The sequence below is a fragment of the Plectropomus leopardus genome, chromosome 5, assembly GCF_008729295.1.
Source record: "Plectropomus leopardus isolate mb chromosome 5, YSFRI_Pleo_2.0, whole genome shotgun sequence".
NCBI lineage: Eukaryota > Metazoa > Chordata > Actinopteri > Perciformes > Serranidae > Plectropomus > Plectropomus leopardus.
This window is the reverse complement of record NC_056467.1, coordinates 28,096,004-28,111,670: the sequence shown is the minus strand read 5'-3', so window position 1 is coordinate 28,111,670 and position 15,667 is coordinate 28,096,004. Positions and strand designations below refer to the sequence as shown.

The 15,667-nt window shown below is 37.6% G+C and overlaps 1 protein-coding gene across 1 annotated transcript in view; it reads left to right on the top strand.

Annotated features, from left to right (window-relative positions):
• Positions 1–15,667, top strand: part of cntn5 (contactin 5) — a 150,009-nt gene that overhangs the window by 118,794 nt on the left and 15,548 nt on the right. The window contains exons 13-17 of the mRNA XM_042486509.1: positions 3,011–3,138; positions 3,543–3,718; positions 6,398–6,518; positions 9,442–9,600; positions 13,582–13,731. Of these exons, the coding sequence (XP_042342443.1) occupies positions 3,011–3,138; positions 3,543–3,718; positions 6,398–6,518; positions 9,442–9,600; positions 13,582–13,731 (734 nt within the window). The remainder of the gene's footprint in view (positions 1–3,010; positions 3,139–3,542; positions 3,719–6,397; positions 6,519–9,441; positions 9,601–13,581; positions 13,732–15,667) is intronic.

Here is a 15,667-nt window from a genome sequence, read left to right as displayed (position 1 = left end):
TTCAACGCCACAAGCCGAGTGCTATCTTTTTCCACTATATTGGAAAGAAGGCAGACATCTGTGGGACCAATATCTCGGCAAAAAAAATCTCCATAACAATCTAGATTGATAATCTGGTCTACAGGTAAAAGGGAAATATGTATTTTTGATTTTGAGGTGAACCATCCCTTTAGCTGTGTTTTTTCTAAATCACAAATCCAATTGACACTCTAATAGGATGTTTGATGCAGTTTAACAATTCCACTGTATAGTGAGCTAATGATCTGGATAACAGTGTTTAGGTGGGTCACCGCTCAACTGGAGATCAATCCTCTGGAAGGGTGATTTCTATCTTTGAAAGGTGAAATGATCCAGGAGAGCAGTGTGTTTTCAGGTCTAGTCCAGGGTGACTCCTGCAAGGATTTTCTGCCATTACCTATAGTAAAGTAAAGAGTTTATGGATGGAGAGACGTGCTATTCTTGGAAGAACAGCAGGGGGATCGAAGCAGCTTCACGTTTATCTGGCATTGACAGCTGTGCTGACTTAATGAAGGTTTGTAATTAACATGGATTTCCGCTAATGTTCAGGGCTTTTGTCTCTTAAACAGAAAGTATTAATCCCATTAGATTGAAAGTATGTGGCAGACTCGGTTGAAGCCCACAGACTCTTTGTTTAAGAGGCAGACAGTGCATGATTTGGCAGTTTTCATAGAAATTGCGAAATGTGTAAAAATGTATCATAGGCCACTGATTCCACAAGTAAATACTGAGTATTCTGTGGCCGTGGAGTGGTGCTTTAAGGCCTGGGTGTCCAGGGCTTCAGCCCCAAATGTTTTAATAATAGCCCTGGATATAAGCTATATGTATTTCAAAACAAGGCCTAATACTGATATTGAAAAAGCCCCAGCTCTTGTTTTCTGTTTATGAATTAAAGCCCTTAAAAAAATAATATATCGCTGATCGGAAACTTAAGTTCTGGGTCCTATTTCCTTTAAGCAGCGCATTTTCTTTGATTGTATGTGCGAGTTTGAGAGAGCACACCACTAATCATGTAATAAAAATGTATACAGTATTACAGAAGAAAGGTACAATATTTTTTTAAGTATAAAATCATAAGAACTATTACAAAAAGTATAACTCTATAAATGTATACAATATTACAGAGTTAGATACAATATTACAAAAAGTATAAAGTCGTAAAGTATTCAGAAAGTATAAAAATGTATGCAATATTACAAAAAAGTATTGAATAAGAAGTATTGAATTGAACATGAAATAGATAGTCAAGTTCAAGTAGGCTCCTCCTCTTATAGAGGTCTGTGGAGCACCCAGTGTTCTCAAATCCTTGAAACACCCCTGAAGCTGTCTATTTGGTTTCAACTCCGAAAAAACCTCTATATGTTTACTATTATCTGCAAATGTTTCCTTCATTTTTTCCTGAGGTTGACTTTATTTGCATATTCTGTACAGTAAACCCAGCAGTCCCTATCTTGTCCTTTCTGCCTCGTGTCCTTGTCGGATGTGAATTTCCTCCCTAATATGAAAAATGTCTCCTGGCTGCAGATTGCTTCAGGATTGTCTATGTGTGGCGAGATTTTGTCACGCCTTCATGAGTTTCTCTTTGCCAATTACAATCACCTCGCCCGTGATGAAAGAGCTTATTGCTGTAAATATAAACGCCAAACAATATGAATTAGATTAAGAGACAAGAGTACCTCACACCCTCTTATCATTTTGATCATCTGATTTAGGATAAAATGTATTTTCTTGTAAAAAATAACTTTGTAAATATTCATCCTCACCTCTGTAGGCCATGCTGGAATCAAATATAATGTACATATTTAGATGTTGAGTGAAAATGGCTTTTCCCTGGACACTGAGGAGTGGCTCAACAATCAGTTCACAATACTATACTTTTATATGATTCCTGCTCTGAAGCCATCTGCTCACACACCTGCTCCCAGCGCTGTTGAATCCTATACTATCTGATGTCAAGCACTTAATTCTCCAGCTGTTATTCACAAGTCAGAGTGAAATGTTAATACCATATTGCTAGTGTCCTTCAGCTGGTTAAGGGGCTACTTATGGATGCAGGCATAGTGTTTGTTTTTTCTCTCTATTACACTTGTGTTTCCCGAGAGGACAGCTCACTGATGTGCACATCTCGGTTTGACAGCTTTTTGCTTTAGATTCATTGAACGCAGCAATATTTGGAGTTTGTCAGGTGGATTCAGAAGCGCTGCACGAGATGAATGCAGGGCTTATTTAGATTTATGGAAATGTTGATGCAGGGGGACAAAGAATCATAACATCTATTTTGTTTCATGTTGTATAGTGTTCTCCACGAATTCTGAAAGTTCATTTAATTCATTTTAGATTATACCACAATTACTCATCCTCCTGTGTTCTTTCAAAGGCACAAGATCAGATATGGTGCATCATTGTACCCAAATTGAAAGTCAGAGGGTTACTGGTTTTCTTTGTTCTTGACATCAATACTTAAGTGTCGTGTTTTTTATCTTCTGCTGAAAGTGTGTCCCCATTACCTTAATCTGTATCTCTAAAAGCATCTGTGTTTTAATCCAAGATAGGGCTTCTTAATGTTATCTGCAAATCAGATTCATTAACATATTTAAATGCTGATTGATCTTTGCTGAAAGGGTTTATTTTCATGTTCCCTTGTTGAAGGTTGCACAACAAATACAAACACTGTTCTTGACTCCACATCCCTCGGTCCTCTGAGCCTTTTCCGTAACACAAACAACTTACAGTCAGACGCTTTTTGTCCTTCGGTTCAGTGATAATAATTTACTAGCTGTAAACACAGTTTTATTTTATATTTTCTGCTGGAATCTCCAGTGGGTGATTATTTCGAGAAATCTCAGAGCAGTTCGTTTTATCTCATCCCCGGTGAATTTTGCTATTCTTTTAACCCGACACAAACATATAACCTCATGCTTAAACTTGTGGAGCAAGTGTTGGCACGTGAGTTTGTTTCTCATAGTATTGATTTTTGTTTCCTTTCTCACAGGATTATGTTGTTACGGAACAATACTCTGAGAATTGTTAACTCCAGCCGAGCGGATGAGGGGAACTATGTGTGCCGGGCAGAGAATCAGTTGGGCTCGGCAGAGATGACTGCCATGCTGTGGGTAAAAGGTAAGTGATGCCCTGGGGGCCTTTATTTTCTGCCAAATTAGCACAAGTCGGCGACCAGTAAACAGTCCCCAATGTCACCGCCCCCCCACCTTTGCTCGGGTGCCAGGAAATTTATTGTGCTTGCTCAACCATGAACCAAGGGCTCTCACATTCAAGAATCATATTACAAGGACACACTTTAGCAGCGTTAAGGCCTCTGTCTCAGATGTACTGTAACACAGTCCAGGTCAGAACCAGGCAGGATATTTATCTGACAAAAGGTGAGTGTTTTTTGTTTTTTTTTTGCCCAAGTTAGGGTCAGCTTCTTATAATTGCTCTGGCAGTGATGTCACAGTCGAATGCAGCTGCTTGACGCTAGCTTTTGGTTATCCTGAGGTGACAGTGTAGCAGCATTGTGCTTCCAGAGGCCATGCGTGTGGAGCTTAGCCCGAGCCGAGTGGAAGTGACCGTGGGGGAGAGTGTGGTGCTGAGCTGCAAGGCGACACACGACACATCATTGGATGTGGCGTTCCAGTGGTCCTTCAACCAGAGGCCAATCAACTTTCAGCAGGATGGCGGTCACTTTGAATACATCCAAACAGTAAGAGCAAGAGTAAGAGTTATAACCCTATCTGTTTATCTATACCTTTTACCTTATTATATTTTAAATTGTGTAACCAAAAATATAATAAAATAGAAAGAAAAATAAACAAACACATTTTTCAGAACTGTTTTAGGTCATTTTCATGTTTGTTTGTTTTTATTTTATTTTTTTTGCTTGTGCATATTTTCAGGTAATTTTCCTGCAACTTATTTTTTGAAACATTTTTGACCATGTCCTTTTAAGTAGCTTGTTGCCTATTCCCCATTTTTTTTTTTTTTTTTGAAAAAGAAATCAAACCAATTCACTCTAGTTTCAGTGGGTTAACTGACTCCTCAACGAATGTGTTGATCTTGCACATAACTCTGTTAAAGTCAAAATGATTTTGTTGTTTCCATTTGCATTTTTATGTAAATAGTTCAACTGAATAATGCACCAAACACTTGTTGTACCTACATAAAGAATCAATGTAGCTAAAGGTCACACTACCTCTGGTATCATCAAAGACCAGCGTTGAAGCATTTGATGGTGTACATCAAGGTCTTGTCTTTGGTTTGAATTGAACCTGTGAAATTGTATCTTTTGTGAAATAAAAACACTGACAGAGAGTGAGTCATACTGGCTTTGAAATGTAATAGGGGAAATTCACTCAGTAATGACTTTGAATCATAAAATAGGAAGTAAAATGATGAGGAAGATAATACTAAAAGTGAAACCTTAATATGGTGTTTTAATGTGAGTTATTGCCTTTGTTGACATACACAATGTAATACTGTCATCCTTTTTATAAAATTATTTCTTTGTGAAAACATGGTTTCATATTAAGGCTGCTTAGAGTAAAACTTGGAATCACAGACATTTTAAGTCAAAACTGAAGTAACAAATATTTAACATGATCATTCATTGACTTTACATAATGCATTTATTAAACTTTAACAAAAAACTTTATGAATATTAATTCCACCAAAAAGCAAATTACAAAAAAGAACATACTGTTACTACTACTACTACTAATAATAATATATATATATATTTGTCTTTAATTATTTATTTATTTATTTGGCTTTTATTGCCTTTAATGTACAGGACAGCTTGAGCGTGAAAGGCGGAGAGAGAGGGGGCGACATGCAGCAAATGGCCAAGGCTGGAATCGAACCCGCGGCCGCTGCAGCGAGGATACAGCCTCTATATATGGGGTGCTGCTCTATCCACTGAGCCACCAGGCGCCCCAAAATAATCTATTTTTTAATTTGAAATAAATGAAATCATATACCATTCTTTAATATTAACATGGTGTGAGGGGAGGGAGAGACCCCACCTGTTGGCAGAAGAGCTGCGGACTGCAGTTACTCTGAGCAGCATGTATGGGAATGAAATACAATACAATATATTCCAAAATATTTCTATTGGTCAATTGTTGCTTTTGAAAAAATAAAGCCACTGAGAAAGTCTGAAAAGTCATTAAATCTAGTGAGAAAGTTTTAGCAACACAGAGCTCACCATTGTAAAAGGCTGCACTGGATTTATAGGCAAACACAAGACAAAAGATTATGGTACAATAATCCTTATATCTCAACCATCTTGTTTTCATAAGTGTTGGAAGTCAAAATCATAATTAAAAAAACAAATTAATAGTCTAGCCTTATCACAAACCAATTCATAACAACTAAAAGCAATGGTCAGGCCCTTTCTGAATTATTTAGTCTAATTGTACCCATGCTTTCTGATGGTTTCTGTTCCACTTAAGTCCTCAGAAATAGATGCAGGGGAATGCAGGGTCAAGGGTCATTTGAGGAAGATGTCGTAAAAATCCCCCCAGTGACAAACAAAATCTGCACAAACAAGGAGGCAGTTAACCTTTACATAACTTAAACTATAGGTGACATTGTTAACATTTCTATTTCACTCTTACCTTTGACCTTTTAACCCTGGTCAACCATATTTTGGTTTCTTAAAAGACTATGAGTGATAGGAGTCAAACACAGAAAACACTGGAAAATGAAAGCTTACTACACAATGTCACTTGCCCACATAGATTATGCTTTAAATTAAATTGAATTTACCCATTTAATTTTTTTTTCCTTTTTTAGCTGCATGATTTTGAGACATAAAAATCGATTAAGTTTCAGCGAGCTTAATTGAGGATATTTCTTACAAAGCCTTACATTCCCCCTCTCCATAATACAAAAAAAATCATGAGCAACTAAACCATAAAATGAAGTTAAAAACAAATTTGCAGGAGAGTAGGGAGTCCTCTTTATGTCACTATTCCTTCATCAGCAGTGGATGTTAAAATCACATCTGTCCTGATGTGTCCTCTGCTCCTACTCAGGCTCTGGAGAGAAAGTATTTGCAGTGACAATCCTTTACAGGCACAACAGATTCCTGGCTGATGCATGGTTTGTAATTTTAATCAGGTTTCGTGCTAAACAGCTGCCTGTAGACCTTGAATTATTCCCTGCCTTGCCGCGGGCGTTTCTCATTTCAGCAGAGAGAAAATACGACGAGCTGAAGAATGTAGCAGCAAGCAAGCACCTGAATTAAACAGGAATCTCTCAAACCACATGAGCCTCTACAAGATGTAAAGGAATCACACTTTCTTGTGTCAAGCACATTTAGGCTAGCTTAATACCTGACTTTTTTTTTTTTTTTTTTTACTCTTTTCTTTCCCAATTGCAGCAGTCCTCCACGGTGGATCTGATGATTAGGAGCATTTTGTTGAAGCATGCTGGGAAGTATGGGTGCCGGGCCCAGACCAGTGCTGATACAGTATCAGCAGAGGCTGAACTTCTTGTTCGAGGTGAGACTGTTATGTGTCAATGCAGCAATATGGTACACAGTGACTTTTTGTACTCTTTACTGGAGGCAGAGACTCAGTGGCTGCCTTGAACTGAACCAATACCTTGAAAATCAATTTACAGGCAAATAATACACATAGCACAGATGACAATATGATGACATAACAATATAATCTCACAAAAAACACAACAATAAGACCAATACAAGAAATCACAATCACTTCAGTTATTCAAATAATCAAGCTGATAGTACCAATGCATTTATGGTAAATAGAAAAGCTAAAATATATACACTGGTATGTGTAATTATAGTTCTGCACAGTCCCACTTTTCACTCAAGCATATTTTCTCCCATTTCATGTTGTGTTGTGCTATTTTACTATGATTTCTAGCAGTATTTTTTCTATAATTGGCTTAATACTGCATATTTCAGGAAACTTGAATTCAGATTTGTTCTTGATTGAGTTTTAAAAATGAATATTTTACCCAATGCATAATATTTTTGGTTGAAATTTGTTAATTACTTCAGACATTAGGAATTTGCTCCATTTGGAGACAATTTCACTGTGATTATTTCCACATTATTGCTCCCCTTTGACCTTTTGATCTTGACTAATTTTTTACAGTCACTGTGAGTATGGCTGGACAGACGGTCTGTCTGCATGATCAGGTTTAATACATGCTGTAAAAGGGATTGGCAAAAATGTCCAGTGATTAGATTCTGCGGCCGTTGCTGATAATATGATGTAACGATTATTGTCGGCACAGCTTCTGGTCATGTTTTAGGGCTGTGCCTCCTCCTTTCTGTTCTTTTAAAAAGACGTGACAGGACATTTTATAAAGACTACTCATCAAACCCAGACAAAATTAAGTTTTGTTTTGCTTGATGATTGAATATAGTGGGGCTCTGCAATAATTTAATTTAACTGTCAATTAACTTTCAGAGGAGTTGTGTTGTGAAGGTGATGGTATCATTTTACAGAAGTGATGTTATTTGAATCAATAATTCCACGTAAGCAGTGCTGAAAAATGAGTCTGTTATTTACATGTTCGATTTTCTGGATAAAATGGCAGCAGAGCGTACTTTATTTTACACTGGATTTTTCTCCATTAATCATTTCAGGCTATTTTGCCTAATCATTAAAGGGACATTTTGCTAACTTTAAACCAGTTTTGTATCACAACAGTGTGAATAGTTTGTGTAAGTGAACTGTGGTTAACATCCCGCCATCTCACCTTAGCCTAGATCTCCCCACTCATCTCCCAGCTCAAATTAGTAAAACTAGGCAATGCTTATCAAATATAAACTGCAATTTGATCGAGCAGTATTGATGATTTCTGGCCTCAAACGTCTTCAGAAACCTACTTAAGTGCACTGATTGTCTGTGAAACAAGAGTTTTGAACAGAAAATGGGCTCCATATTGTTTCCTGTATTGTAAAAATGGAGGCCTAAAAAATCAAAAGATAAAACTAAGTAATGCTAATCAAAAATGAATCAAGATTCTAGTACTGTGTTGCCTATTTCTCGCGGAAAATGTCTTTAAAAGCATATTTTAGTGCACTGTTTGGCTGTAATAAGAGAATTTGTGAAGAGGAGGTAGACACCACAGTAGTTCCCTATATTGTTATTGGTTTTCTACCTCTTGAGCAAAAGCAAATGCCACAGCCCTTTTTCTCATTTTTTTCTGTTGATGTAGCACCAGTTTCAGAAGTATTTGCTTCTTTCTAATGCATAAAGAGCCTTGTTTTATGAAAAGACCATCTTTTCAGCTTTTACATATTTCTTACATATAAATATATCACAGAAATATATGCAGTGGGAACGCTCCAGCCGCAGTACAGTATTCTGCGACTTAACAGGAATGTTGGCCACACCCATCTTTAAATGTGACCTTCATTTTGATCTGAACTGTTTCATATCTGCAACTTGCACGGTTGCGATGTTATGGCATTCACACAATATATCCACAAACAGATGTAAACACCAGGCAAAATACTCAAAATGATTTTTCTGGTAGTTTCTGCTACAGTCAGTGTGACCTATACCACATTTTACCATGATGACACACAAACAGACTAAAGAGGTGAAAGCAATACCAGCCATCATGATGTTTCTTGCGCCTGATAAACATATTGTGACATTCTTCAGTATAACCAATCTCTGGTATAGTGTCTGATGTATTTAATGATTGTCATTTAACATTAACACTAATACAGGGGAGGATTTATGCCACGGCGTTGGGCACTCTAAAAAGATGGTGCTGTTCCTGTAGTGACACAAAATGCATCTTAATGTCCTGAAATGCAAATGCACCTTTCAGTGCAACCTTCTAATGGGCACTTTTTGGGGACACAGTACATTGGTTTTCATTGAGCGCACCAGCTGCCAGCTTTTCATTTACAGCTGTTCCCCCTAGAGTCCTTAGACGTTTGCTGCACTTGCAGATTACATTTACTTCTGAAGACTGAGGTAAACATATGTTCAGCTGTATTAAAACACAGGAGGGTCCACAACACAGTCATGCTCAGTAGAACTGGCAAACTGCCTCCGAAACCCCCCAAAAAAGAAAGCTTCAGTATCCCTGAATTGGCATGAAATGCTTGGCAGCAGATCTGTGTCAGCCCGAATCCTGGTTCAGTTCAGTGTGTTGTGTTCTTGCCTTTTGTTTGTCTGTGCAAAGATCACAACAGAGGATTGATGTCACCATATGCGCACAGCTGCACATTCTTCTTAATGCTTGCATGGTTGCATCCATTAGTCTATCTAATAGCAGCAATGCATGATGAAGACATCAAAAATGGACGAGCTGGGAATTGATTCAAACAGCAGCGGTGATTGTCTTTGCTCTTGTGTCATGACATTCCTGAAGCATTAGTGGTTCAAACTGTAATCTAATCTGTGTCTCCTAACCCTCTTTCACCAGGTCCTCCTGGACCCCCCGGAGTGGTGATAGTGGAGGAGATCACTGATACCACAGCCACCCTGTCCTGGTCTCGTGGCCTGGACAACCACAGCCCCATCAGCACCTATAATTTACAGGCCCGCAGCCCATTTTCATTAGGCTGGCAAACTGTCAAAACAGGTAATCAATAAGGAGCAAATTGCAGCCTGTAGATCTGTGAGGTTAATGTGGGGCTGTATACAAAGGCCTTAATCCTGCCCAAAGTCATGTACGGAGTTGGTGAATCAGCCCAACAACTGCAAGGTTGCAGGTTTCAAGACATAATTAAAAATTCTTGTGGCAAGGTTCATTTAAACTGAACTAAAATGAAAATGCAACTCTTCTGTTTTTGCTTTCCAAGCTTTTTTGTTTTCCAAGACATTTTTATGTACTCAATAGATTTATTTCTCTTAAATTCTGGTCACAAATTACTTAAAAGGTGTGTTTAATTTTTTTTTTTTCCAATGTTCAATGTTTTTTTTCTGATTACATAGAAAAAAACGGGACATTGCATTGTCATAGCAGCAACATATGACAAAAATAAAAATAACTGTGGTAGATTAAAACACAGTAAAAACCCAAAATATGCAAGCCCAGGAGGCTATGATGGCTAAAGCAGGTAAGTATATAAATATATGTGCATGTCAAGTCAGTCTTATTTAGCCAGTTATTTAGGCATTGTCTTTGAAACTATCAGCTATTTCTGCAAAACTCGACACACTAACTGCAAAACATTCACCAAACCAGCAAAACTTTATACATCTCTTGCAAAAGCAAGAGTTCTTGCAAAACTCTTCAGGCTCTTTAACTAAAGTACACATAGTACATTCAGGACACAACACACGATCAATAAAATCATCCACACTTCATCCACATCTCTCTGTTCAATATTGGCCTCCTCTGTTGTCCAAATGTTTACCTGTGGCCTATTTATCGTACTCAAGCTCTGATCTGAAAGTGAAGTCATTATCTGAAAGTATTTTCACACGAGTCATTGTGTGGAAAGGCAATTGGCGAAACAGTGTAGGATGATCACTGTATTGCTAGAAGTAAGTTATTAAACTGAAAGCTGAGCATTAGCCCTGTCTTCTAGAAATTAAGTTTAGACAATTTAAAACAGAAAATATATTTTGAGGGAAACATAATGCTCAGCAAATTGCATTTTCTATTAACATGTAAATATATATATATATATATATATATATATATATATATATATAAAACACTTTCCTGTCTCCTTTTGTTTTTACTTTTTTTTCTTTTCTTACTTTCAGGTTATTTTCTTGTTAGTGTTTACTGATTTCTTGCTCATTTTTGGGATATTTCTTGTTAAGTTTCCCAGTGCCTTCTTCCGAAGTTTCCCAAGAAATCAAACCAATTTGCTCAGGTTTTAAAGGATTAAGAAAGCAGTTTTGTAAAATAAAAACCTGATTTCAAGGAGGCAGGGTTGAAAGCAGAGAGCGTGCATTCAGTGTGGCACACCTGGTAAATGCATTGGCTAAGTGTTAATGGTCTCAGAGATCGTGCTTAAAGAGTAATTGTTAGTGTGTGAGCATTCAGAAAAATTTTTTTAACACAATCAGACAGAAAGTAATGGGGCAAGCGTCTCACACTGTCGCTATGACAAACTTTGACCAATACGTTCTTCTTAGATTCCTGTTTAAGAAGTTGAAATGCAGCTCTCTCGAGCTGCTTGAACTTGGCTGTTGTTCATAAGAGCTTAGCAAAAAAGTAATTTGAGCCGATATCAAATGCCATTGCTTTGAATTTTATTCTGTGTCATAACTGCGGTTACTGGGAAATTAACCTTTTGGGCTCGAATTATAAGACTTATCCATTTTCATTTGGTGTAGATGTGCTTTCACTGCTTAAAAATGATTCAGCTTCTCTTTTTCTGTACCTTGACAGAAAAACCATCAATTACCATCACTTAGCGTTAAAGGATGAAGGCCTGCTAAGCATTGTGTGTAATCCATCTTAATATCCCGTGTGATAATAATAGCCGAGTTTAAGGTGTGATAATGATTCATCCCCACAGATATATAAATCATACTTTGTATACACTCCCCTCACATCATGTCTGTTCAACCACATTTAATTTGATAAAGCACAATTAGGACTGTGTGATGTATTGTCAGTGTTGAACTTGTTAAGATTAGCATAAAGGGGATGGGGCTTTTAGCTCCCACTCCTTGCAAACAGAGTTATCGGCTCATGTTTGAAGAGCAGCTCGCCTGACAGAGTGGTCTCATTGTGAGCTGCTTTGGATGATAAGAGTGTAAGCTCCTTGCCTCCACTCAACGTCGCTTTAGTTAGCTCAGAGAGACCTCCGGTTCATTTGTGACACGGATATGCTTTCAGTCAATGTTTGTTTGTTGTTGCAAGATCAATATTGACGAAGCTTGATTATGGCGGCCCTGAAGAAACCAGATTAGTAGTGTTACCTGCTTGTAATTCTGTTCAAAATGCATTCATAAATCTTGGCTTTTTTCAGTCTTGGGGTTTGATGTGTAATTACATCGCTCTCTAAGTCCTCTGTAGACACTGTGGAAATTGATTGAAATCAGCTTCCCTCTATGTAATGACTTGTATTTTCTAATGTGCTCTAAAACTGCAAGTAAGCTGTTGTTCAGGCATCAAAACAACATCATATACCAGATTTCAAGTAAATTGTGTATCGTCACCACCTGGTGCCACAGTATGCCAAGTGAATCTAGAGGGATGGCGTAGAACTGTGCAGTTCTTAAGACAATTGTACATTTATTTGTTTTCTGGCTCCGTACTCAAGCATGCAGGATTTGATACAAAACAATGGCGACGAGGTTAAAGTGTCAACGCACAGCTTTTGCTCAAACACTGTAGGAATTATCCCCCAGTTTTAGGGAACAGAAAGTAATTGGACAAGTTGACATAGTCTTGAAGTCTTTATATGAAGTCATCATATTTAATCGTATATAATCCTTTGCAGTTAATGACTGCCTGCAGGCCGCAGACAGCAGCAGATACCCGGTATCTTCCCTGGTGATGCTCTGACAGCCGTCTTCACTTATTGCTTGTTTCAGTCTCGCCTTAAGCAGTGAAACACCTGCTCAGTTGTTTGATTGAGGTCAGGTGACAGAACCGTCAAATGTTCAGCCTTAAAAAAAACTCCTTGATTGCTTGGTCTGAATGTTAAGCGTCATTGTCCTGCTGCATTGTTCTTTTAGGAAGTTTCATATTTAAGCTTCTATGATTCCTACGCTCTCAATACAGATCTGAACACTCTCAAATAGGAGTGGCTTTATGCATTTTTGGGCCCAAGAGCTAATGTGGGGCCCTCATAATGTCAATATGTGGTGCTTGTTCATTAAGAGGGTGGAACTGTGCTGGAGACATAAAGGGTTGGAAATATTCATTTTTTAAGCTGATGCAGTTGCAAGCAATCACAAATATCCATATTTACTTGGAAAGCCCCCAAATTATGATATTTTCATTCAAAACCATGATATTATTGTTGCACATGAGTGAAGCATTATGTAGAAATAATGAAGTGGCATTAGAAATCAAAATCTATTCTTTACTTTCATTCTTTACATTCTTTACTAAAATGAATGTTATGAGTAATGATGGTGCGTAGAGACATATTTGGGTTTCAGTTTTAGTCCACCTCTCACATAATCATACAAAAGCTGCTATTAACAAAACATGCTACAACAAAACAACCTGCCACTATATCCAACTGTGTGTATTCTATATTTCTAATAGTGGAAGTTGGCAATCCTACACAAACATTTTGCAGGAAAAAAGCCATCACTATTAGTGTGTGACCAGGAGGGCTGCTCAGAAAACTGTCAGCCGACAGAGAACAAAGCTGCTGCTTAGCTTCAGCAGCAGTTTAGTTGCATTCACTCTCTTGCTGCATTCACTTGCACTCAGACAGTTTTTGAAGATTTTCATATATATACTGTATATGCATGCCAGACTGACAGGATGGGGCCCATTTCAAGTGAATTAGTGAAGCTAACACTTATGCTCCCAAACTCCCTCACAGCTGTAAGTTGACATTTTCAGCAGTGTACGTCAAAAGAACAGGAGCTGTTTTGTGGTGTTTATCCTGATTAAATGCTCCACTTTTGTCTGCAGACCCAGACCCAGTGACTGGGGACATGGAGTCGGCCATGGCTGTGGAGCTCAACCCCTGGGTGGAATATGAGTTCAGGGTGGTGGCCAGCAATGCGATCGGGACTGGAGATCCCAGTGCACCTTCCAGAGGAGTTCGGACCAAAGAAGCAGGTCAATGCCCCATCAGTACTGAACACACACACACTGTTTTGAACATTTTATTAGGAGTTTTCAAAATGAACAAAACAACAGAGTCACAAATTGACAGTACAAAAACACAAATTTACATCATGAATAACTTAACTCACTCAACTCAAGTATAAATTAAAAGACAATTAAATAAATTTGCATGTAACCATTCACATAAAAACATATCCAATAAAGTTAAGTATAACACCACAATAAAAGGGAAAATAGGATGAAAAACAGGATAGCATTAAGCAGAATAACATGGTGCAGGCCACTATTCAGTCATATGGGATGGGAAATTCTCCATGTAGTTGACAGTAGGTTGCCATATTTTATAGAAAAATAAGAGCCACAGTCCAACAGGCAATCTGACTTTTGACTACGCCAGTCTACTCACATTTTGACCGACATAAGCAATCACCCAGAGTCCAGAAATATTTGATATGATATACTGAGTGCTGGTGATTTATGTAGCTCGAGAGCTTACAAAAGCTGGTGCTTCCAACATGCCACTTCATGACCATGTTATATTCCAGTTGTTAAAAATCTCAGTTTTAATTTAGCAAAAGGGCTGAAAATAAGCTGCTTAAATGAATTTCAACAAGTTCAGTGTTTCTGCTAAAGCAGACTGTCCTTTAGTATCCTGAGGCAAAGACACAGCAGAATCCACTATTTATGGCAAGCACAAATTGACTGAGACAGTCTGGATCAAGCGTGCCGCTTCACTAACTGCTCATTTCTCGTCTATAAAATGTAATAATTACAAAGGTCAGTGGTCATTTGGAAGAGGCTTATTTAATCTGTCCTATCTCTTCAGCATGATTAACCGACTAATTACTGTAGCTGCACACAGTTGTGCTAAGTCATCCTTAGAGATATAATCTGGGATCCAAAATGTCAACAAAAGAGTGCAAAATTCAAAACACAGCACTGAAAGCTATCATTATCACTCTGAGTTTGATTGACAGGTAGTTTAATGCAGGCACAAACACCAAACAATAACAGAGTTTCTAATATTTTTCTGATGCTGTGAAAGGTTTGTTTACTCCTTCAAAACACATTATTAAAACTGTTTTATTTTTAGTTATGATCTGTTGACTCACTGAATGCATTTTTAAATAATTAAGACAAATTTGATTAATCAAATCCAACTTTAGCTCAAATCTATGTGCTCATAGTACATGCACTGCTATCTGAAAATATTATACAATAGGGTGTGCTTTTTGTGGCACGACAGTGATGCTTTCAGGACCGAGGCACTTGCATAATATTGATATTAAAATATTGTTATATTGCAATTTGACAATTTTTCCCAACAAAACAAATAAGTTATCAATTTGTATTCATGTTGAGGGGCAATTAGCTCTCAAAATAAAAATCTTTTTGTGGCTGAAGTCTCCCGTTTACATGGAATACTGGAAAAAATCAGTCACGTCAGCAGAATCCTAATGAAACCGAGTTTACTACTCCAGCAAGAAGGTCGAACCTTGGTAACAACCTGCAGACATGTTTTCTAGTCCCTGTTGATTCTGCCTCTAGTAGCTCTGTGTCACCAGCACAGCTAATGATAGATGCCAAACATTTAACTAAGTATGGTTAAGTCTAAAAGTCAAAATTAATAACAGAAAAAATAATTTCTAAAATTCACAACATGTTGTCAACAACATATTTGATGGTGTCTGGCCATTCAAAAACAATGTTTTCACTGCGGTCACAATCACTAATCCTTAATATTAGAGTTATGCGCATTTTCCCATCATGCCTAAGTTTGCTGTTTTGTGTTCCCCAAATGCAAATTACACTTTTTGTCAGTGTTTATAATGTGTCTGTTCAATACATGGTGGTTTATGGTGGTTATTGTCATCTTTGTCTGACTTTATAGTTTACACTATAGTGCTTGGCTGTTACTTTTCAAAAT